This window comes from Entelurus aequoreus, linkage group LG03 (assembly GCF_033978785.1).
Source record: "Entelurus aequoreus isolate RoL-2023_Sb linkage group LG03, RoL_Eaeq_v1.1, whole genome shotgun sequence".
Classification (NCBI taxonomy): Eukaryota; Metazoa; Chordata; class Actinopteri; order Syngnathiformes; family Syngnathidae; genus Entelurus; species Entelurus aequoreus.
The window spans coordinates 83,381,946-83,407,743 of NC_084733.1; the positions used below are offsets into that span (position 1 = coordinate 83,381,946).

At 38.8% G+C, this 25,798-nt stretch overlaps 1 protein-coding gene across 2 annotated transcripts in view; it reads right to left on the reverse strand.

Annotated features, from left to right (window-relative positions):
- Nucleotides 1–25,798, reverse strand: part of LOC133646981 (metabotropic glutamate receptor 8-like) — a 79,022-nt gene that overhangs the window by 16,184 nt on the left and 37,040 nt on the right. For both annotated transcript variants that reach the window (XM_062042984.1, XM_062042985.1), the window contains 4 exons: nt 9,398–9,533; nt 6,934–7,088; nt 4,453–4,590; nt 2,198–2,398 (listed from right to left, as the gene is read on the reverse strand). In XM_062042984.1, coding sequence (XP_061898968.1) covers nt 2,198–2,398; nt 4,453–4,590; nt 6,934–7,088; nt 9,398–9,533 — 630 coding nt within the window. The remainder of the gene's footprint in view (nt 1–2,197; nt 2,399–4,452; nt 4,591–6,933; nt 7,089–9,397; nt 9,534–25,798) is intronic.

Sequence of the window (25,798 nt, forward strand, 5' to 3'; positions counted from 1 at the left end):
GGTGAAAATACTGTAAAAATGACATTAAAAACACTGTAAAATACTATTAAAAAAAACAACTGTAAAATATACAGTACAAATAATGTAAAAAAAAAACCTGTAAAAATATACTGTGAAAATACTGTAAATATTACATAAAAATACTGTAAAAAAAAAAAACAGCAGTAAAATATACTGTAAAAATAATGTAAAAAAAACAACCTGTAAAAATACATTGTAAAATACTGTACAAAGAATGAACAAAGTCACAGCTTTTGGCATCCCTGTTGGCGTTACCATGGCAACGCTCAGCCTCAGCATCCCAGCCTGTCTTTGATATTTTGCAGCATAACAAGCTTTGCTTCCTGCTTTGTTCACCACTTTGCTATTTCTAGTCCCGTCTCATGTGCCCCCCCCCCCGCCCCCCTCCCTTACTGTGCACTGTGCCCCCCTGCACACACACACACACACACACACACACACACACACACACACACACACACACACACACACACACACACACACGAGTGATGTGATGTGAAAGGCGTCCTGTCCCCGCAGGTGTCTTGTTAGCAGTAAGACAAAGACGCCCAGTCAGCGTTCTGCTCACTACAACCTTGTGCCATGGGACGGCCTCAGCGGCGAGCGCGCTAACATTAGCACTAAATGTTCCCCACGCCGCTCTGGAAATGAGCACACGGATGAATTAGCGACGATCCAACCCCCCCCCCTCCGACCCCCCTGCCTGGGTCCTCTGTAGGCCACGTTTGTCGTTTGTTGCAAAGCATTGTGGGTAAACGCCACCTTCACTGGAGCGAACAACGAGAGACGCTTTGATTTGTGTCGACGTTTGATGGATGTCATGTCTCCAGCAAGAGCGTGCCCTGCCTCACGTGCACTAATGTGTGCGTCACGTGCACTAATGTGTGCGTGCACGCTTGGACGGGCATCCGTCAGGCGTGGGATGCAGCGATGGGGACACACCAATGTGGGATACAAGGATGGGGACACACTGATGTGGGATACAAGGATGGGGACACACTGATGTGGGATACAAGGATGGGGACACACCGATGTGGGATAAAAGGATGGGGATACACTGATGTGGGATGCAGGGATGGGGACGCACTGAAGTGGGATGCAGGGATGGGGACACACTGATGTGGGATGCAAGGATGGGGTCACACTGATGTGGGATACAAGGATGGGGACACACTGATGTGGGATACAAGGATGGGGACACACCGATGTGGGATAAAAGGATGGGGATACACTGATGTGGGATGCAGGGATGGGGACGCACTGAAGTGGGATGCAGGGATGGGGACACACTGATGTGGGATACAAGGATGGGGACACATTGATGTGGGATGCAGGGATAGGGACACACTTATGGGGAATACAAGGATGGGGTCACACTTATGTGGGATACAAGGATGGGGACACGCTGATGTGGGATACAAGGATGGGGACACACTGATGTGGGATACAAGAATGGGGACACACTGATGTGGGATACAAGGATGGGGACACACCGATGTGGGATAAAAGGATGGGGATACACTGATGTGGGCTGCAGGGATGGGGACGCACTGAAGTGGGATGCAGGGATGGGGACACACTGATGTGGGATACAAGGATGGGGACACATTGATGTGGGATGCAGGGATAGGGACACACTGATGGGGTCACACTGGTGTGGGATACAAGGATGGGGACACACTGATGTGGGATACAAGGATGGGGACACACCGATGTGGGATAAAAGGATGGGGATACACTGATGTGGGATGCAGGGATGGGGACGCACTGAAGTGGGATGCAGGGATGGGGGGACACTGATGTGGGATACAAGGATGGGGACACACTGATGTGGGATACAAGAATGGGGACACACCGATGTGGGATAAAAGGATGGAGATACACTGATGTGGGATGCAGGGATGGGGACGCACTGAAGTGGGATGCAGGGATGGGGACACACTGATGTGGGTTACAAGGATAGGGACACATTGATGTGGGATGCAGGGATAGGGACACACTGATGGGGGATACAAGGATGGGGTCACACTGATGTGGGATACAAGGATGGGGACACACCAATGTGGGATAAAAGGATGGGGATACACTGAAGTGGGATGCAGGGATGGGGACACACTGATGTGGGATACAAGGATGGGGACACACTGATGTGGGATAGAAGGACGAGCAACCTTACCGTTGAAGTTGACGTGTCGTATGGCGGCCAGCAGCTCCTTGCCATCCATGTTGGTCATGCGGTCGCAGACGCCCATGTGACCCGCACACAGCTGACGCTGCACGTCATGCAGGGCGTGTGCCATGGCGAAGACGGCGTCCATCACGAACTGCACCTTGCCTTCCTGCTCGTACGACGACTCACGGCCCACCTTCTCCAGACCTGCGGCACACGTCACATGACACCACCACCTTCTCCAGACCTGCGGCACACGTCACATGACACCACCGGCTACACGCCTTGCAGCGTATCGCTTTTCGCCTTTTTGTGTTGCGCCGTTTAGCGTTGCAGAGTTGGGCCGTTTAGCATTATGCCGTTTTGTGTTGCGGCGTATTGCGTTGTGGCGTTTTGCGTAACAGCGTTTCGCGTTGCTGCATTTAGCGGCATTTTGCATTGTGGCGTTTGGCTTGACAACGTTTGCCGTTGCAGTGTTTCGCTGTTTTGTGTTGCGGCGTTACAGCGCAACACAAAACGCTGTAACGCCAAACACCACAATGCAAAACGGCACAATGCTAAATGTTGCAATGCTAAACTGCGTAACGCTAAACGCCGCATCGTGTTACGGCGTATCGCTTTGCGGTGTTTTGCGTTGCGCCGTTTAGCATTGTGGTGTTACGTTTGCTGTTGCAGAGTTTAGCGTTAAGCCATTTTGCGTTCCGCCGTTTTGTATTGCGGCGTTTCGCGTTGCAGAGTTTAGCGTTAAGCCATATCGTGTTGCAGCGTTTCGTGTTGCGCCGTTTTGCCTTGTGGCGTTACGTTTGCTGTTGCAGAGTTTAGTGTTGCGCTGTTTTGCGTTCCGCCGTTTTGTATTGTGGCACTTCGCGTTGCAGAGTTTAGCGTTCCGGCGTTTAGCGTTGCGGCGTTTAGCGTTGCGGCGCTTAGCGTTGCGCCATATAGCGTTGCGGCATTTGGTATTATCCCGTTTTGCATTGTGGCGTTACGTTTGCTGTTGCAGAGTTTTGCGTTCCGCCGTTTTGTATTGCGGCGTTTCACGTTGCAGAGTTTAGCGTTAAGCCATATTGCGTTGCGGCGTTTTGCGTTGCGGCGTTTTGCGTTGCGGCGTTTTGCGTTGCGGCGTTTTGTGTTGCGGCGTTTCGCGTTGTGACGTATTGCGTTGCAGCGTATTGCGTTGTGGCGTATTGCGTTGCGCCATTTAGCGTAGAGCCGTTCGCATCGCAGCGTTTAGTGTTACACTGTATTGCGTTGCAGCATTTCGCCGTTTTGCATTGCTGCGTTTTGCTTCGTGGCGTATTGCGTTGCGGCATATTGCGTTGCAGCGTATTGGGTTGCAGTGTAATGCGTTGTGGCGTATTGCGTTGTGCCATTTAGCGTAGTGCCGTTTGCATCGCAGCGTTTAGTGTTACACTGTATTGCGTTGCAGCATTTCGCCGTTTCGTGTTGCGGCATTTAGCGTTGCGGCGTTTTGTGTTGCAGAATTTTGCGTTGCTGCGTTTTGCTTTGTGACGTATTGCGTTGCGGCGTAATGCGTTGCAGCGTATTGTGTTGCGGCGTATTGCGTTGTGGCGTATTGCGTTGTGGCGTATTGCGTTGCGGCGTTTTGCGTTGCGGCGTTTTGCTTTGTGACGTATTGCGTTGCGGCATATTGCAACCCAATACAGCGTATTGGGTTGCATCGTATTGCGTTGTGGCGTTGCGCCAATTAGCGTAGTGCCGTTTGCATCGCAGCGTTTAGTGTCACACTGTATCGCGTTGCAGCATTTCGCCGTTTCGTGTTGCGGCGTTTATCGTTGCGGCGTTTATCGTTGCAGCGTTTAGCGTTGCGGCGTTTTGTGTTGCGGCATTTAGCGTTGGGGCATTTAGCGTTGGGGCATTTAGCTTTGCGGCGTTTTGCGTTGTGGCGTTTGGCGTTGCAGCGTTTAGTGTTGTGTCGTTTTGCGTTCCGCCGTTTTGTATTGCGGCATTTCGTGTTGTTGCAAATTGCGTTACGCCGTTTTGCGTTACAGCGTTGTGGCGTTTGGTGTTATACTGTTATTGCATAGCGAAGTATGGTATTGTGATATTTCTCTTCACGCCGTTGTGTGTTACATGTTGCATTGTGACATTTATTTGTCATCGGGAGTGTGTTGCTCGATGTTAGCATGTTAGCATGAAGCTAATTAGCAATTAGCCAGCACTTTCGCATGGAAGCAAAGAAGTTGATTGGTCGATTTTGGATAAAAGCCAAACCTCCTGCTCATTTAGCCTACAAAGCACACCTGTGCACTTCTTCACGCCGCCGCTCTTCTTGCCGTGTGTCCCCAACTTGCAGGCGAAGTTCTCCTCCCAGAACTCAGCGAACCAAACGTTCCTGCGGTTGTTGGCCAGCGAGCGACTCTTGAAGTAGCGATCAAAGGCTGCAGAGGAACAAAGCAACGTATGAATACAAATATGTCACCTAAGAAAATAACCTCAGGTTAAAATATTTCAACAACATTGTGTAACACAACATAGTTGAAAACAACATTGTGTAACACAACATTGTGTAATACAACATTGTGTAAAACATCTTGTAACACAACATTGTGTAAAACAACATTGTGTAAAACAACATTGTGTGAAACACAACATTGTGTAACACAATATTGTATAACACAACATTGTATAAAACAACATTGTGTAAAACAACATTGTGTAACACAACATTGTGTGAAACAACATTGTGTAAAACAACATTGTGTAAAACAACATTGTGTAACACAACATTGTGTAAAACAACATTGTGTAACACAACATTGTGTAACACAACATTGTGTAACACAACATTGTGTAAAACAACATTGTGTAACACAACATTGTGTAACACAACACTGTGTAAAACAACATTGTGTAAAACAACATTGTGTAACACAACATTGTGTAACACAACATTGTGTAAAACAACATTGTCTAACACAACATTGTGTAACAAAACATTGTGTAACACAACATTGTGTAAAACAACATTGTGTAACACAACATTGTGTAACACAACATTCTATAAAACAACATTGTGTAAAACAACATTGTGTAAAACAACATTGTGTGAAACAACATTGTGTAACACAACATTGTGTAACACAACATTGTGTAACACAACATTGTGTGAAACAACATTGTGTAACACAACATTGTGTAAAACAACATTGTGTAAAACAACATTGTGTAACACAACGTTGTGTAACACAACATTGTGTAAAACAACATTGTGTGAAACAACATTGTGTAACACAACATTGTGTATAACAACACTGTGTGAAACAACATTATGTAGCACAACATTGTGTAACACAACATTGTGTAAAACAACATTGTGTAAAACAACATTGTGTAAAACAACATTTTGTGAAACAACATTGTGTAACACAACATTGTGTAACACAACATTGTGTGAAACAACATTGTGTAACACAACATTGTGTAAAACAACATTGTGTAAAACAACATTGTGTAACACAACGTTGTGTAACACAACATTGTGTAACACAACATTGTGTAAAACAACATTGTGTGAAACAACATTGTGTAACACAACATTGTGTATAACAACACTGTGTGAAACAACATTATGTAGCACAACATTGTGTAACACAACATTGTGTAAAACAACATTGTGTGAAACAAAATTGTGTAACACAACATTGTGTAACACAACATTGTGTAAAACAACATTGTGTAACACAACATTGTGTAACACAACATTCTATAAAACAACATTGTGTAAAACAACATTGTGTAAAACAACATTGTGTAACACAACATTGTGTAACACAACACTCTATAAAACAACATTGTGTGAAACAACATTGTGTAACACAACATTGTGTAACACAACATTGTGTGAAACAACATTGTGTAACACAACATTGTGTAAAACAACATTGTGTAAAACAATATTGTGTAACACAACGTTGTGTAACACAACGTTTTGCAAAATGTTGTGTTACACAATGTTGTGTTACACAATGTTGTGTTAGACAACGTTGTTTTATACAATGTTGTGTTACACAATGTTGTTTCACACAATGTTCTTTCGCACAATGTTGTGTTACACAATGTTGAGTTACACAATGTTGTTTCACACAATGTTCTTTCACACAATGTTGTGTTACACAATGTTGTGTTACACAATTTTGTTTCACACAATGTTGTTTTACACAATGTTGTGTTACACAATGTTGTGCTACATAATGTTGTTTCACACAGTGTTGTTATACACAATGTTGTGTTACACAATGTTGTTTCACACAATGTTGTTTTACACAATGTTCTGTTACACAATGTTGTGTTACACAACATTGTGTGAAACAACATTGTGTAACACAACGTTGTGCAAAACAACATTGTGTGAAACAATATTGTGTAACACAACATTGTGCAAAACAACATTTTGTAACACAACATTGTGTGAAGGAACATTGTGTAACACAACATTTTGTAACACAACATTGTGTGAAGGAACATTGTGTAACACAACATTGTGTAACACAACATTGTGCAAAACAACATTGTGTAATACAACATTGTGCAAAACCACACAATAAAGTAAAGAAAATGGAAAAGAAAAAAAGAGAAAAGAAAAAGATGAGGTATAAGAAGAGGAGGTGAAGTAAAAAGGTGAGAAGTGGAAGAAGGTGAGTAGTAAAAAGGTGAGAAGTGGAAGAAGGTGAGGAGTAAAAAGGTGAGAAGTGGAAGAAGGTGAGGAGTAAAAAGGTTCTGACCGTCCACTGATGCCCTCTTTGGCAGGATGGTGATGGCACCTTCAGCCGCACGCTCCTGCTGCAACACAGGTGAGATCTTGGAGCCCCAGCTGTCAGAGCCCACCCACAGGAAGTGACCTGTCAGCTTGTTGCGCTTCACCGCCTCCAGGATGCGCCTGCTCAGGAGACACAGGTGAGACCACAGTCACACGCAGGTGAGACCACAGTCACACACAGGTGAGACCACAGTCACACACAGGTGAGACCACAGTCACACACACACAGGTGAGACCACAGTCACACACAGGTGAGACCACAGTCACACACACACAGGTGAGACCACAGTCACACGCAGGTGAGACCACAGTCACACACAGGTGAGACCACAGTCACACACAGGTGAGACCACAGTCACACACAGGTGAGACGACAGTCACACGCAGGTGAGACCACAGTCACACGCAGGTGAGACCACAGTCACACGCAGGTGAGACCACAGTCACACACACACAGGTGAGACCACAGTCACACACAGGTGAGACCACATGATGAAATATCATGAAATATTATAGATATATGGATCAAATAATGAAATATACACATTTTATAGATACAATAATAAAATATATAAATATTATGGATACAGTAAAAAATATATAAATATTATGAACAAAATTATGAAATATATAAATAAAGATTTAGTAATGAAATATATATTATGAATACAATTATGAAATATATAAATATAGATTAAGTAATGGAATATATAAATATAGATTTAGTAATGAAATATATATTATGAATACAATTATGAAATATATAAATATGAATACAATAATGGAATATATAGATATTATGACAATAATAAAAAATATAAACATTATGAATACAATAATGAAATGTATAATTATAGATTCAATAATGAAATATATAAATATTATACATGAAATACAGTATATAAATATGAATACAATAAAATATATAAATATTATACATTTAATACTGAAATATATAATTACCATGAATACAATAATGGAATACAAAAATACTATGGATACAGTAATACAGTATAGAAATAATAGAAACAAAATTATGAAATATATAAATATTATAGATTAAGTAATGGAAAATATAAATATTATGAATACAAACATTTAAATATATAAATACTATGAATACAATTATGAAATATATAAATATTATTAATATATTTATGAAATATATATAAATATTATGAGTACAATAATGAAATATATAATTATAGATACAATAATAGAATATATAAATATCATAGATTAAATACTACAATATATAAATATGAATACAATAAAGTATATAATTATAGATGCAATAATAAAATATATAAATATCATAGATTAAACACTAAAATATATAAATACGAATACAATAAAATATTATAGATTTAATACTGACATATATAAATATTATAGATTTAATACTGACATTTATAAATATTATGAATACAATAATGAAATATATAAATATTATGGATACAATAATAAAATATTATGAACTAAACTATGAAATATATAAATATTATAGATCAAGTAATTAATTATATAAATATTATGAATACAATAATGAAATATATAAATACTTTGAATACAATTATGAAATATATAAATATGAATACAATAATGAAATGTAATGAATATAAGTCTGAAATATATAAATGATATGAATAAAATAATGAAATATATAAATATTATGAATACAATAATAAAATATATAAGTATAGATACAATGATAAAATATATAAATATTATAGATTAAATACTACAATAAATACATATGAATACAATAAAATATATAAATATAGATTTATTACTGAAATATATGAATATTATGAATACAATATTGAAATATATGATTGTAGATTCAATATATAAATATTGAAATATATATATATATAGAAATGTATAAATATTATGAATACAATAATGATATACATAGTTATGGATGCAGCAATAAAATATATAAATATGAACAAAATTATGAAATTTATAAATATTATAGACTAATTAAATATATAAATATGAATACAATGAAATATATAAATTTTATGAATACAAATATAAAATATATAATTTTAGATACAATAATAAAATATATAAATATAGATTAAATACTCAAATATATAAATATGAATACTATAAAATATATAAATATTATAGATGTAATACTGATATATATATAAATATTATGAATACAACATTGAATATTATAGATTCAATATTGAAATGTATAAATATATAAATAATATAAATATAATAATGAAATATTTCTGAGGTTACATTTGAGTGAATTTGCAGACTTGCTCAAGAAGACATTTTGGACTTTATGGAAGTTCTAGAAGGTGTTGCCTTCATGCGCTGCTTCAACGTCAGCATTTTGGCCTCTCATCGTTGGCTTCTGAGGCATTCAATGACTGCGTGGGCCAGCGGCCGTTTGTCAGCCGGCGTACCGAATGTCGTCCTCGTTGGCGAAGGTGATGACGGCGCGAGCGTTGGGCGTCTCCAGCAGACGCAGGACCATCTTGTCGAACTCGCCGGCTTTGGGCTCGCGGGGGATCTTCAGGGACTGAGCGATGCACACGCCTCCTGAAGGACACCAGAGAGACACCACAGCGCTCTGAGTTCTGAGCTGTCCTTGAACACATCGCAGCCAACACACGCATTAGACGCTGGAAAAGGCTTTGAAGAGATCAATCAACCAATCAGCCATATTGGAATTCTATGTGGGGGCTTGCTATGATATGCTGTGATGTGGTGTATTTACAGCTGGTGCTGAAATCAGTGGTGTGTACACACAAAATACACAGTACTTTTGAAACTACCACACTATTATTTGACACAAAAATACCAGGAGCAATTAAAAAAAACTTTTATCATGCAAGAAGCCTATTGATTTTAACCAGTTTAAAAAACATCAAACATAAATATGAATACTTTCTTAATCATTTTAAAATGTTATCTTTTAAAAATATATTATATTCGGTGTACATTACTATAATATTTTATACAAAATATCACATTCTGGAAAAAATAAAACATCTTCCCTTATGATGATGATGATGATGATAATGACGATGCCTTTCATGGCAGAGGGCACGAGTTCGATTCCCAGCTGGAAATGTGCCATCGTAAAACTAAACCAAAAATATTAATGCTGTCGGGAAAAGTTTCAAATATTAAATGCAAACCATTTGAAATATTTTTGAATAGATTACTTTTTGTATACATTATTTTAACAGGCTTTAAACTAAATGTTGCATAGCATGGTTTATAGTAATATATTTGGTAAATATTATTTTACCATATTTTATAGTGCTATATTTTGTCAAAATTATATCAAATAATGTTATGTGTATATCATTTCGACAAATACTATATTTGGAACATACGTTAAATTATAATGTGTAGCGGTTATTTTAACATATTTTTGCTATTATATCATGTCGATATTTTTTTCCAATATTCTACAATGTATTTTGTAAATAATATTTTATCAAATTTTATAATATCATATTTTGTAGATTTAATTTCTACTACATTCAATAATATATTTTGGAAATAATAATAATATGTATTATTATTTTATAGTATTATATTTTGTACATATGATATAAAATAATACTATGTATATATTGTTTTAACAAATGTTATATTATATTTGGAACTCCTATTAAATTATATTTTGTAGCTGTTATTTAACATATTTTTTTTTACATTATGTTTTGTATATATATATATATATATATATATATATATATATATATATATATATATATATATATATATATATATATATATATATATTTTACAATATTCTTTAATATATTTTGTAACATATTTTATAATATCAAATTTGTAAATATAGTTTTGCTATATTCAATAGTATATTTTATAATTAATATTTTTCGAGCATATTTTACAGTATTATATTTTGTACATATGATATAAAATAATATCTATATATTATTTTAACATATTTTATTTTATATTTGGAACATACGTGAGATTAAAGTTTGTAGCTCTTATTTTAACATGTTTATAATATATTTAGTAGGTTTTCTTTACTATATTCTATAATATATTTTGTAAATATTATTTTAATATATTTTATAATATTATATTTTGTAGATTTATTTTTACTATATTCCATAATTTGTTTTGTAAATATTTTAACATATTTTGATATATTTTGTAGATATATTTGTATTACATACTATAATATATTTTGTAAATATTATTTTAATATATTTCATATTATATATTGTAGATTTTTATTTTACTATATTCTATAATCCATCCATCCATCCATTTACTACCGCTTATTTAAAAATATTTTATAATATTATATTTTGTAGATTTATTTTTACTACATTCCATAATATATTTTGTAAATATTTTAACATATTTTGATATGATATTTTGTAGATATGGTTTTATCCTATTCTATAATATATCTTGTAAATATTATTTTCATATATGTTATCATATTATATTTTGTAGATCTTTTTTTACTATATTCTACAATATGTTTTGTAAATATTATTTTGATATATTTCATAATATTATATTTTGTAGATTTATTTGTACTATATTCAATAATATGTTTTGTAAATATTTCAATGTATATTGATATGACATTTTGTAGACATATTTTTATTATATTCCATAATATATTTCACTCTGGTCCGATGGTAAACAAACAGAAGGATTCAGACAAAAGTACATTTAATCGTGGAAAAAGTTCCTACGTTTTAATGTAAGCGCTTGTCGTCTGCATGAAAATGTGAGGCTGAGAGAACGCGGACTTCGTGAGGCGGCTTTGAAGAAAGACGACGTGTGCAAACACGAGGCGTTGAATGATGACATGAATGCTAACGATGCTAGCTAAGCAGCGGAATGATGACATGAATGCTAACGATGCTAGCTAAGCAGCGGAGTGATGACATGAATGCTAACGATGCTAGCTAAGCAGCGGAGTGATGACATGAATGCTAACGATGCTAGCTAAGCAGCGGAGTGATGACATGAATGCTAATGATGTTAGCTGAGCAGCTGATTGGTGACATGAATGCTAACGATGCTACCTAAGCAGCTGCAGTAACGCTCGCTGTATTTAATAATTCAAAGAAGTAATATTAGTATGAGGCAGGGATGCTAAGGCGCTAACATTAGCATCCCTTGGAAGCTCACTCCATTCACTTTCCAACAGGCTGTGTTGTTAGCATTCCAAAGCAAAGTTTGTAAAGAAGTTATTACTTATGCTTTTAAAACTGTAGTTTATTATTATTATTGTTATTATTATTTATTTTTACTATTATTTTTATTGTTACTATTATTATTATTGTTGTTATTATGATTTATTACTATTATTATTGTTATGTATTATTACTATTATTATTATTATTGTTATTTATTATTAATATTATTATTGTTGCTATTATTGTTATTATTATTAATATTATCATTTTTGTTATTATTACGTATTATTACTACCTTTATTCTTGTTACTATTATTATTATTATTATTATTTATTATTACTATTATTATTATTGTTACTATTGTTTATTTTTTTAAACAGGAAAAAACACGAACGTTGAGATCTTGATCCTGATTGGTAGAAACGACGATGATGTCACCCTGAAGTAGCGATTGTTCGGTAGCTCCTCCTACACATTTGTAGTGGGCGGAGCCTGACTGGCAAAACTGCAGCAGGAGGACTTTGATTGATTGATTGAGACTTTTATTAGTAGATTGCACAGTACAGTACATATTCCGTACAATTGACCACTAAATGGTAACACCCCAATACGTTTTTCAACTTGTTTAAGTCGGGGTCCACGTTAATCAATTCATGGTAGGACGCACAAATAAGAAGATACGCAAATAAATAAGGACACACAAATAAAAAAGACACAAATAGAAGGACACACAAATAAAAAGACACTTAAAAAAGACACGAAACAAAAAAAGGACACACTTAAAAAAAGACACACAAATAAAAAAGGACACAAATAAAAGTACACACAAATAAATGGACACACAAATCGAAAGACAGAATAAAAAAGACAACTAAAAAGACACACATAAAAAGACACATAAAAACACAAATAAAAAGAGAAACAAATGAAAATAGACACACAAATAAAAAGACACAAAAAAGACACCAAAATAAAAAGACACACATCTAAAAGGACACACAAATAAATGGACACACAAATAGAAAGACACAATAAAAAAGACAACTAAAAAGACACATTAAAAAGACACATAAAAGACACACAAATAAAAAGAAACACATAAAAAGACAAATAAAAAACGAAAATAGACACACAAATAAAAAGACGCAAATAAAAAGACAAATAAAAAGACACACAAAAAAGACAATAAAATAAAAAGACACACATCTAAAAGGACACACAAATAAATGGACACACAAATAGAAAGACACAATAAAAAAGACAACTAAAAAGACACACATTAAAAAGACACATAAAAGACACACAAATAAAAAGAAACACATAAAAAGACAAATAAAAAGAGAAAAAAAAATGAATAGACACACAAATAAAAAGACGCAAATAAAAAGACAAATAAAAAGACACACAAAAAAGACACCAAAATAAAAAGACACACAAAAAGACACACATCTAAAAGGACACACAAATAAAAAGACAAACAAATTCAAAAAAAGACACACAAATTTAAAAAAAGACACAAAAATAAAAAGACACACAAATAAAGACAAACAAATTAAAAAAGACACAAATTTAAAAAAGACACAAAAATGAAAAGACACACAAATAAAGACAAACAAATCAAAAAAGACACACAAATTAAAAAAAGACACAAAAATAAAAAGACACAAATAAAAAGAGTATTCTGGGGGGGTGTTGGGGGGGGGGGTGTAGATAAGAAAATCCTTTTGGAGGCGGAGGATTTTCTTAAAGCTCCGCTGGCACAAGAAACCCAAAAAGAAATACTTTATACTTCAATCTTTTCTAAGTCCTAAAGTGGAGGAGTTCAAGTACCTCGGAGTCTTGTTCACCAGTGAGGGAAGAGTGGATGGTGAGATCGACAGGCGGATCGGTGCGGCGTCTTCAGTAATGCGGACGCTGTATCGATCCGTTGTGGTGAAGAAGGAGCTGAGCCGGAAGGCAAAGCTCTCAATTTACCGGTGGATCTACGTTCCCATCCTCACCTATGGTCATGAGCTTTGGGTCGTGACCGAAAGGACAAGATCACGGGTACAAGCGGCTGAAATGAGTTTCCTCCACCGGGTGGCGGGTCTCTCCCTTAGAGATAGGGTAAGAAGCTCTGTCATCTGGGAGGAGCTCAAAGTAAAGCCACTGCTCCTCCACATGGAGAGGAGCCAGATGAGGTGGTTCGGCTATCTGGTCAGGATGCCACCCGGACGCCTCCCTAGGGAGGTGTTTAGGGCACGTCCGACCGGTAGGAGGCCACGGGGAAGACCCAGGACACGTTGGGAAGACTATGTCTCCTGGCTGGCCTGGGAACGCCTCGGGATCCCCCGGGAGGAGCTGGACGAAGTGGCTGGGGAGAGGGAAGTCTGGGCTTCCCTGCTTAGGCTGCTGCCCCCGCGACCCGACCTCGGATAAGCGGAAGAAGATGGATGGATGGATGGACAAATAAAAAGACACAAAAATAAAAATACAAACAAATTAAAAAGACACACAAATAAAAAGACACAAATAAAAAGACACACAATAAAAAGACACACACATTAAAAAGACACACAAATAAAAAGACACACCAAATAAAAAGACACACAATAAAAAGACACACACATTAAAAAGACACACAAATAAAAAGACACGCAAATAAAAAGTCACACAATAAAAAGACACAAATAAAAAGACACACAATAAAAAGACACAATAAAAAGACACACAATAAAAAGACACAATAAAAAGACACACAAACAAAAAGACACACAATAAAAAGACTGATCATGTGACTCACTTGCCATCTAAATGTTGTCATGTGCAATTTACACGTGCACACTCGTGGGGATGTGCACGTGTCTCTGGGGGGGGGGGTGGTGTTGGGGGAGGGGGGGTGTAGATAAGAAAATCCTTTTGGAGGCGGAGGATTTTCTTTAAGCTCCGCTGGCACAAGAAACCCAAAAATAAATACTTTATACTTCAATCTTTTCTAAGTCCTAAAATAACAAGTACTATCTACACCGTAGTATTAGTTCTACTACATTTTGTAATACTATCACTTTTATCTAACTACACACCAAACATCCTTCATTAACTCATATTGTACACACTAAACACTACTATTGTACACACTAAATACTACCATTGTACACACTAAATACTACCATTGTACACACTAAATACTACCATTGTACACACTAAATACTACTATTGTACACACTAAATACTACTATTGTACACACTAAATACTACCATTGTACACACTAAATACTACCATTGTACACACTAAATACTACCATTGTACACACTAAATACTACTATTGTACATACTAAATACTACTATTGTGCACACTAAATACTACCATTGTACACACTAAATACTACCATTGTACACACTAAATACTACTATTGTACACACTAAATACTACTATTGTACACACTAAACACTACCATTGTACACACTAAATACTACTATTGTACACACTAAATACTACTATTGTACACAATAAATACTCATATTGTACACACTAAATACTACTATTGTACAAACTAAATACTATTACTGTACACACTATGTACTCTATACTATACTAAATACTACTATTGTACAAACTAAATACTACTATTGTACACACTAAATACTACTATTGTACACACTAAATACTATTACTGTACACACTATGTACTCTATGCTATACTAAATACTACTATTGTACACACTAAATACTACTATTGTACACACTAAACACTACCATTGTACACACTAAATACTACTATTGTACACACTAAATACTACTATTGTACACACTAAACACTACCATTGTACACACTAAATACTACTATTGTACACACTAAATACTACTATTGTACACACTAAATACTACTATTGTACACACTAAATACTACTACTGTACACACTAAATACTCATATTGTACACACTAAATACTACTATTGTACAAACTAAATACTATTACTGTACACACTATGTACTCTATACTATACTAAATACTACTATTGTACAAACTAAATACTACTATTGTACACACTAAATACTACTATTGTACAAACTAAATACTACTATTGTACACCCTTAATACTACTATTGTACACACTAAATACTATTACTGTACACACTATGTACTCTATACTATACTAAATACTACTATTGTACACACTAAATACTACTATTGTACACACTAAATACTCATATTGTACACACTAAATACTATTACTGTACACACTATGTACTCTATACTACACTAACTACTACTATAGTACACACTAAATACTACTATTGTACACACTAAATACTCCTATTATACACACTAAATACTTTATTGTACACACTAAATACTCATATTGTACACACTAAATACTACTATTATACACAATAAATACTACTATTGTACACACTAAACACTACTATTGTACACAATAAATACTCATATTGTACACACTAAACACTACTGTTGTACACACTAAATACTACTATTGTACACACTAAACACTCCTATTATACACACTAAATACTACTATAGTAGACAAATACTACTATTATACACACTGAATACTACTATTGTTCAAACTAAATACTACTATTGTACAAACTAAATACTACTATTGTACAAACTAAATACTACTATTGTTCAAACTAAATACTACTATTATACAAACTAAATACTACTATTGTGTACACTAAATACCACTATTGTTCACACTAAATACTACTATTGTACAAACTAAATACTACTATTGTGTACACTAAATACTACTATTGTACAAACTAAATACTACTATTGTGTACACTAAATACTACTATTGTACACACTAAATACTACTAATGTACACACTATATACTCCTATACTAAATACTATTATTGTACACACTGAACACTACTATTGTACACACTAAATACTACTATTGTACACACTATATACTCCTATATTAAATACTTCTATTGTACACACTAAATACTACTATTGTACACATTAAATACTACTATTGTACACACTAAATACTACTATTGTACACACTATATACTCCTATATTAAATACTACTATTATACACAATAAATACTCCTACACTAAATACTATTATTGTACGCACTAAATATTACTATTGTATACACTAAATACTCCTATTGTACACACTAAATACTACTACTGTACACACTATATACTCCTCTTGTACACACTAAGTGCTAGTAATGTACACACTAACTACTACTATCGGACACACTAAATACTCATAATAAACAATACTATTGTACACACTAAATACAACTATTGTACACACTAACTAATACTATCGGACACACTAAATACTCATAATAAACACTACTATTGTACACACTAAATACAACTATTGTACACACTTAACACTACTATACCAAATACTCCTATAGTACACACTAAATACTGATATTGTACTGATATTGTACAACGGGCAACGGCTTCAGCTGGCCGGACAAACTTCGTAAGGGGGCGATGTTGGTATGGCACCGTTGGATGAAGAGTTAACCATATGGAACTAACGGCCAGGGACGAGTTCTGTTTTTAGGACAATGTCCACGTACCCGGACCAAAGCGATACCCTGAGGAGGAGGAGATTAGCCGTGGTCACTGGACATAGTGGGTTCAATAGCCCAGTAAGCCTACCAGTCTAGAAGACAGAACACTCTGACTAAAAAGCAAGCCCAGGGGCATAAGGGCAGTGACGGGAAACCCTGGAGAATCTCGATGTGACACTCAACCGTTGAGAGTCCCGCCAGGGTGGAGGAGTGTCGGGCCATGAACCTCGAAGGGGCCTACCCCAGGCTACTGGTGGTCATTGTTCTCTGTTCTGTGGTGGAGCCAGGCAACAGGTAAAACGGGTAACTGCGACTGGCTATAATGAGGAAGTTGGCACTGGTGGCATTGCGACTGATGCGGTGGAACGCTGAAGGACTCTCCAAAAAGAAAATCCCTTTTACAGAAAGACTCCACAAAGAAGACAGGTGTAGCTTGCATCCAGGAAACACACCTGGCAGACAACCTCCAATTTACCATAAGAGGATACCAGACCTACCGTGTGGCTTGACAAGGGCGACAAGAAGGTGACGTTTTCGTTCGAGTTAAGAATCACGCTCTTGCTAAGCTCATCACAGTGGATACCGGAGGTCAGGCAGAAACCCGTTGGAGTTAATCAATTTATATAGCCTTTAATCACAGGTGCCTCAAAGGGCTGCACAAACCACAATGACATCACTGGTCTGAACTCAAATCCTGGGTGACCAGCTGCAATGGATGCCAGGTGGGTACAGTTACTGCAAATTATTCATGATAATATGAGAGTCCAGTCCATTGGGGGCGAGCAGAGGATTGTAGGGGGTCTCCATCCAGGTGGTAGAGGAGTGGTCCACAGATATATCACTGGCGGGTAAATAGATCAGGATATACAATGTGTACTTCCAACCAGGTTGGCAATGGAAGTTCGCCAGGGACGCTGTGTGATAGTCGCCGATTTCAACAGCCATTCCAACAGCTGTGGATACAGCGAAACAGGTTCCAGAGGTGAGGAGTTAGAGGATTGGCAGATAGATCAACAACTACAACTGATGACCAAGGTAGATGACCGCCCCAACCTTCCACTCAAAAAGATGGTTAATGTCAACAACAACCGACTGAGCCTTTGCCACCAATGACCTGATAGTAAGTGGAGAACAACTGGTTTTAAACCAGTTGGCAATCCCAGACCCGTGAAGGTATCCTTCACTCTCAACCATCACCCTGAAGACTGCAATCCACTACTTAGGGGGAATTTTCAAAAAGAAAAGTACGACGAATACACCATTCTCACAGACGAGTACACAGCTGGTATCAATGCTCGAGGAAAAGATGTCAACAACATGGTAAATAATTTCAATACAGCAACAATAAAAGCAGATGCAGAAACTATACCCAGGAGAACCAGAAATAATTAAAGCTGCAAGCAGCGTTGGTCGGGTCCCCATTTTGGCTGGTGCTAGTCCTAGGTGTCCCAATACTTTTGTCCAGTGGTAGTCCTGAGTGAGACCTACATAGAGGTTTTTGTTTCGTGTCTCTACGATATTCGTACTGGGAGTTAGAGGAAGTTGTGTCTGTTTTTTTCCTAGGTGCTGCGGCACAGTGGTTCTGTTTCTTTGAAGGCTCATAAAATCAAAACCGTAGCACTTATTAAAACGCTTTCGCCAACTTTTAATCAGAAGGGTTCGATCTCTCTCCTGTAGTAGTTTGAAGCCAAAACGACAAACGCCCTCAGAGGAGATAATGTTTGATGTTTGGTGACCGCTTTTAAAAAAAAAATTGTTTTGAAGTGGGGATATCAAACTTCCTGTTGATTTTTGCTGAAGGATGTCAATCTATGAAATGTAGGTCTAAGTGAGACCTACGTAGAGGTTTTTGTTTCATGTCTCTAAAACGTTCCTACCGGAAGTTACAAGCAGTTTTGTCTGTGTTTTCCTCTGAGAAGCAGTTTTGTCTCTGTTTTATTCAAAAATTGCGCTAGAGCGCAATTTTGAGTTTTGGGGTTCGGTTTTTTTTAGATCGCAATTTCCACCAGTCCCGATGTGTGTAAAAATTTTGGTGAGTTTTGAAGTATTTTAAGGGGGTCAAATTACAGCTCAAAGAGGCAAAAATGAGTGTTTTTAGTCATTTTTTGTGTTGAAGGGGAAATTGCCAACTTCCTGTTGGTTTTTGCCCGAGGATGTGAAATTATGAATTGTAGGTCTAAGTGAGACCTACATACAGGTTTTTGTTTCATGTCTTTACGACCTACCTAGTGGGAGTTACAGGAAGTTTGTTTTTGTTTTTTTCCTAGGGGGCGCTAGAGCGCAATTTTGATTTTTGGGGTTTGGTTTTTTTACTAAAGTGTGCTGTCCCAGTTTTTCTATGTGTGTATAAAATTTGGTGAGTTTTGAAGCATGTTAAGGGGGGCAAAGTAGTGCGCAAAGCTGCGGAATAATAATCAACCTTACAATTTCAATAGGTTCCTTTGTACCTGTATAAAGGACTCCCTGTGGGAGTCCTTTATACAGGGTACATGCGAACCCTAACTACAATCCTTACTGGACAGGGGTAGTACAGTGGCAAAGAGGTCGCAATGGGAAGGTCCTGCTTTCAACCCCCGGTTTGGGAACTTTCTGTGTGGAGTTTTTTATGTTCTCCCCGTGACTGTGTGGATTCCCTCCGAGTACTCCGACTTCCTCCCACCTCCAAAGACATGCACCTGGGGATAGGTTGATTGGCTACACTAAATGGTCCCTAGTGTGTGAATGTGAGTGTGAATGTTGTCTATCTGTGTTGGCCCTGCCATGAGGTGGCCACTTGTCCAGGGCGAACCCTGCCTTCTGCCCTAGTGCAACTGAGATAGGCTCCAGCACCAGCCCCCGCGACCCTGGGAGGGACAAGAGGTAGAAAATTGGAACATCGGCAACAAAGACCTTACTTAATAACAATAACGCTAGCTGGCAAAATGCATCAGTGCCACAGACATGGAGGGATGCTACTATGACCCCAGTACACAAAAAGGTGGAAAGACAAAACCAAAGCAGATAGCTATAGGCTAAAAGGTCTCACCAGCTGTGTCTGTGGGGGGATTTTTCTGACACAGAAAGATGGAACATCAATAAAGCAATCCCCACTGGAAAACTCTGCACTAATTCCAAAGCTGAGTCAAGAGCACTACAGGCAGCAGCCAAAACAGCATTGGAGAAGAAAGAAGCCACACTGGACTCACTAGAGGGGGAACTGGAGAGTGCTCCCCCAGGTGATTCCCTTGTTCTGCTGGGTGACTTCAACCCTTAAATTGCTAACGACAGGGAAACCTGAAGAGGCGTGATTGGGAGAAACGGCCACCCAGATCTAAACCCGAGTGGTGTTTTGTTATTGGACTTTTGTGCTTGTCACAGATTATCTATAACGAACACCATGTTCAAACATAAGGGTGTCCATTTGTGCACTAGTCCGCAGTTCCAGGATCGACTTTAAGGTTGTGTCATCGGATTTGCGGTCTCATATTTTGGACACTCGGGTGAAGAGGTGGGTGGAGGTTTCTACGGATCACCCCCTGCTGGTGAATTGGCTCCGATGGTGGGAGACGATGCCGGTCAGACCTGGCAGGCCCAAACGCATTGCGAAGGTCTGCTGGGAACGCCTGGCAGAGTCTCGCGTCGGAGAGTTTCAATCCCCACCTACGGAAGAACTTTGAACATGTCACGAGGGAGGCACTGGAAATTGAGTGGACCATGTTCCGTGCCTCTGATGTCGAGGCGGATGATCGGAGCTGTGGCCGCAAGGTGGTTGGAGCCTGTCGTGGCGGTACTTTCGGCCGTCAAGCTCAAAAAGGACTCCTGTCGGTGATAAACATAATACCACACCATGCGAGACACAATCATTGTGTTCCCTTCTGTGTTGCAGATGTTTTACACATCAATTGGACAAGATATGATACAAGCTGTACACTGACTACTCTACAGTACACCCAACATAGTTCCTTGACAAGCTAAGTTGTCGTTCAAATGCTGGCCCTGGTGCCTTGCTCGAGGGTCCCCAGGAAGCAGACTAGCATGTCCCACAAAGCTGTCCTGGTTAGGAGACATTGTTGCTGCTGGAAGGTTTGAAAACCAAGGCGATCTTACGCAAGGCCGCCGTGATCCTACTGGACAACCGTCCCAAGCAAGTCCCAGGACTCGGATGTGTCTTCACGTCCCCTGGATTGTCACGGCGGTCATCTGATGAGCAGGACCGATTCAGGATCAGAGAAGTCCCCGGAAGACGTGAGTCAGTCTGGGGAAGTGACAATGATTGGTTGATGTCCTCCACAGATTCTTTGTCCAAGCAGTTCTCGGCCTGAGGGGTCAAGAACTGAAAAAAAGGGTGCAGGAGAAGCTTGTGGGAGTTGACCCTTAGATCAGGATCCAAGTCCAGCATCTTCTTGACCAGCAACACAAAGAGGTTCTCGGTGCTCTGAGGTCCCATGACGTCCTCCATGACGAGCTGCAGCTGGTCCAGGGAGCTGAGCATGAGCAAACGCACGTCCTTAGGCTGACATCCTGTCTCATTGGCAAACTGCTCGGGCGACTTCAGCGTCCAACGGTGCTCGCCGTCGGAGTCGTGCAGGAAGTAGTGTCCTACTTCCTTCCCGCGGTCCAGCACCTCATCCGCAGGCTGGCCTTGAGTGTTGGAGACAAAGTTCAAGATGTCGTACTCACTTCTGCCGGGATAGAGAGGCTGTCCCGTGGCCATCTCCACGGCCACCAGGCCAAGCGACCACACGTCCACCGTCTCGTTAAAGGGGACTCCCAGAATGACTTCGGGCGCTCGGTACCACAAAGTCTGCACACAATCTCCAGGGACGATGTCCCACACGTTCTTGGCCAGACCAAAGTCGGCCAGCTTAACCTTCAGCGGCTGCTGGTGGCGGTCCACCACCATGATGTTCTCGGGCTTGATGTCTCCGTGAACCAGTCCCATGCTGCTCATGTGGGACAAGGCCGTGGCCAGTTGGTGCACCATGGGCCTGAGCTGCTGGATGGACAGCGCACTCTGACCCTGCATGAACTCGCGCAGGTTCTGGTCCAGAAGTTCAAAGTTAAGGCAGATGTTCTCCTTATGGAAGAAGAAGCCGTCCCACCTGACGATGTTGCACTCGTCGGGATCCAGGCGCCCCAACTGCTTGAGGACGGAGATCTCCTCTTTGGCGTCGTTCATCGAGTTCTGGTAGTTCTTGAAGACTTTGATGGCCGCCACGGCATCTGTGTCCGTGTCGCGGCACTTGACCACCACGCCAAAGGTTCCCTCGCCGAGGACGTCCTCCACCGTGTGACGCCCGCCCAGCATGACCCCCTTGTACATCTTTAAGTCGTCTGCATGGACAATAGCAGAACAAAGAGTCACCGACCTGAACCGAGTCTTTACCCCTACTGTTTCTTCAACATGGCCGACGTGTGGACAGAAGACAACGCAAACACCGGCCAAAACATTAGGTACACCTGGACGATGCCGTCCAAACAGCCGTTAAGACGTTAGCGGAACACACGTGAGACATTTGAATTGTGCGATATTTAGATGGGTTCTGAAGTCCATCTGCTCAACGGAAACCAACAAAAATCGTGCTTCTGTTAGCGGCTACATGCTAGCTACAAGCTAACTTCATGGAAACAAACTAAATCTTGTCTTTTTCGCAGCTACACACTAGCTACAGTAGATGCTAACTTCATGTAAACAAACAAACTTCTTTTTAGCAGCTACACCTTTACTTCATGCTAACTTCACGGAAACAAACTAAATCTTGTTTAAGTTGGTGGATACCCATTAGCTACATGCTAGCTCAATGGAAACAAATCTTGTTTTTGTTAACGACGACACACTAGCTACATGCTAACTCAACGGAAACCAACTCAATTTGTTTTTGTTAGCGGCTTCACACTAGTTAGATACTAACTCAATGGAAACTAACCGAATCTTGTTGTTTGTTAGCGACTACAGGCTAGCTACATTCTAGCTGGTGAAAACAAACTAACTCTTGTTTTTGTTGACAGCTATACATTAGCGTCATGCTAACTTCATGTAAAGAAACAAACCGTTTGTCCTAGCAGCTACACATTAACAAACTAAATCTTGTGTTTGTTCGCAGCTACACCTTAGCTACAGTACATGCTAACTTCATGTAAACAAACAAACTTTTTTTTAGCAGCTACACCTTAACTTCATGCTAACTTCACGGAAACAAACTAAATCTTGTTTAAGTTGGTGGCTACCCACTAGCTAAATGCTAGCTCAATGGAAACAAATCTTGTTTTTGTTAACAACTACACACTAGTTATATGCTAACTCAACGGAAACCAACTCAATTTGTTTTTGTTAGCGGCTTCAAAACTCAATGGAAACTAACCAAATCTTGTTGTTTGTTAGCGACTACAGGCCAGCTACATGATAGCTGGCGAACAAACAGTTTTTCTTAGCAGCTACACATTAACAAACTAAATCTTGTTTTTGTTGGCAGCTACCCACTAGCTACCTGCTACCTTTGTGTTAACAAACTCAATCTTTTGTTTGGTTAGCGGCCACACACTAGCTACATGCTAGCTCAATGGAAATAACTGGAATCTTGTTTTTGTTAGCGGCTACAGGCTAGCTACATGCTAGCTGGTGAAAACAAACTAATTCTATCAGGAGGCCACGCTCCCTTATCGTTGATGCCACGCCCTGGGCTAAATTCCTGCCGTATCAAAATACATGAAAGTGAAAAATGAAAATAAAAAATGTGCTTAAAAGGATTCCCAGAGTGAGTCATAGATATATACTGCTGCTAGGATCCTGATGAGAGTGCGGAAATACGACCATATCACACCAATTCTCAAATCCCTTCACTGGCTTCCTGTTGTGTTGAATACAAAGTCTCCCTACTAACCCACCAGTGCCTCCATGGAAATGCCCCCCTCTACCTCAAAGAACTGCTCACCCCCAAATCCTCCACACGACACCTCCGCTCCGGACAGGCTAACCTCCTCCAACCTCCGAGGACAAAGCTACGAACTATGGGAGACCGGGCTCCCAGTCTGTGGAATGCTCTCCCTGACCACCTGAGGGCACCACAGACTGTGGATGCTTTTAAAAAAGGCTTAAAAACCCTTCTTTTTAAAAAGGCCTTTTTATAGATATATGCATACTAGTTCTAGCTATTAGGCTGTTCTAGTTTTTATTTATTTTTTTTATTTTTATTATGTTTTTATTATTATTATTACTTTCAATACACTGCAGCACTTTGCGGTTGTTTGCTCAATGTAAAGTGCTTTTTACAAATAAAATCTATTATTATTATTATTATTATTATACAACCTGACAAAAAAGTAAAATTCTACCCCGCCTACCGCCCGAATGCAGCTGAGATAGGCTCCAGCACCCCCCGGCAACCTCGAAAGGGACAAGCGGTAGAAAATGGATGGAATACACAGCCATAATGGATCGTCACATTTACGCAAATGTACTGTAAAATGTAACATGACGTTTTTTTAACTTCCTCGATTGCATGAGTCGAACTTTTTGTTCGAGAAACCCGGGTCGTTCCGATCTGTCCACACTCGTATTGATCAACCGTGCTCATTGATTGATTGATGATCAATCCCGATCAACCTACCAGTCTGGTTCATTTTGGGCTCGCTGATGGCCGCCATGTTTGCAGAGCCAGCCGGTCAGCTTGACGCGCATCTCCGGTATCGCATGTGGTGTTGTTGTTGTTGTTGTGTTGTTGTTGTGTGCCCGCTCGTGTCACCCTCAAAGACGGCAAAACCTTGCCCTCTCTGTGACATCACCTTCTAAAGAGGAATGTTGTGCATCAAAGAGTGAGGGAGTTCGCACGCTAACATGTGCTAACACACATGCTAACGATATTTTTGACCGATATTTCATACGAGTGAAATCATCTCTCACACGAGTTTGCGTGATCATGTCACCATGGCGACCGCGATGATTCCAGTTGACCAATCACATGTCGGGATTTAGCATGCTAGCGTGTTAGCACATCCCCTGCCATGACTTCACAATGGGAATGTTGACAACCAATGTGTGAACTTATGTATGTATATTTATATATATATGTATGTTTATGTGTATATTTATAAATACATATATTTAGCAGGTATACAC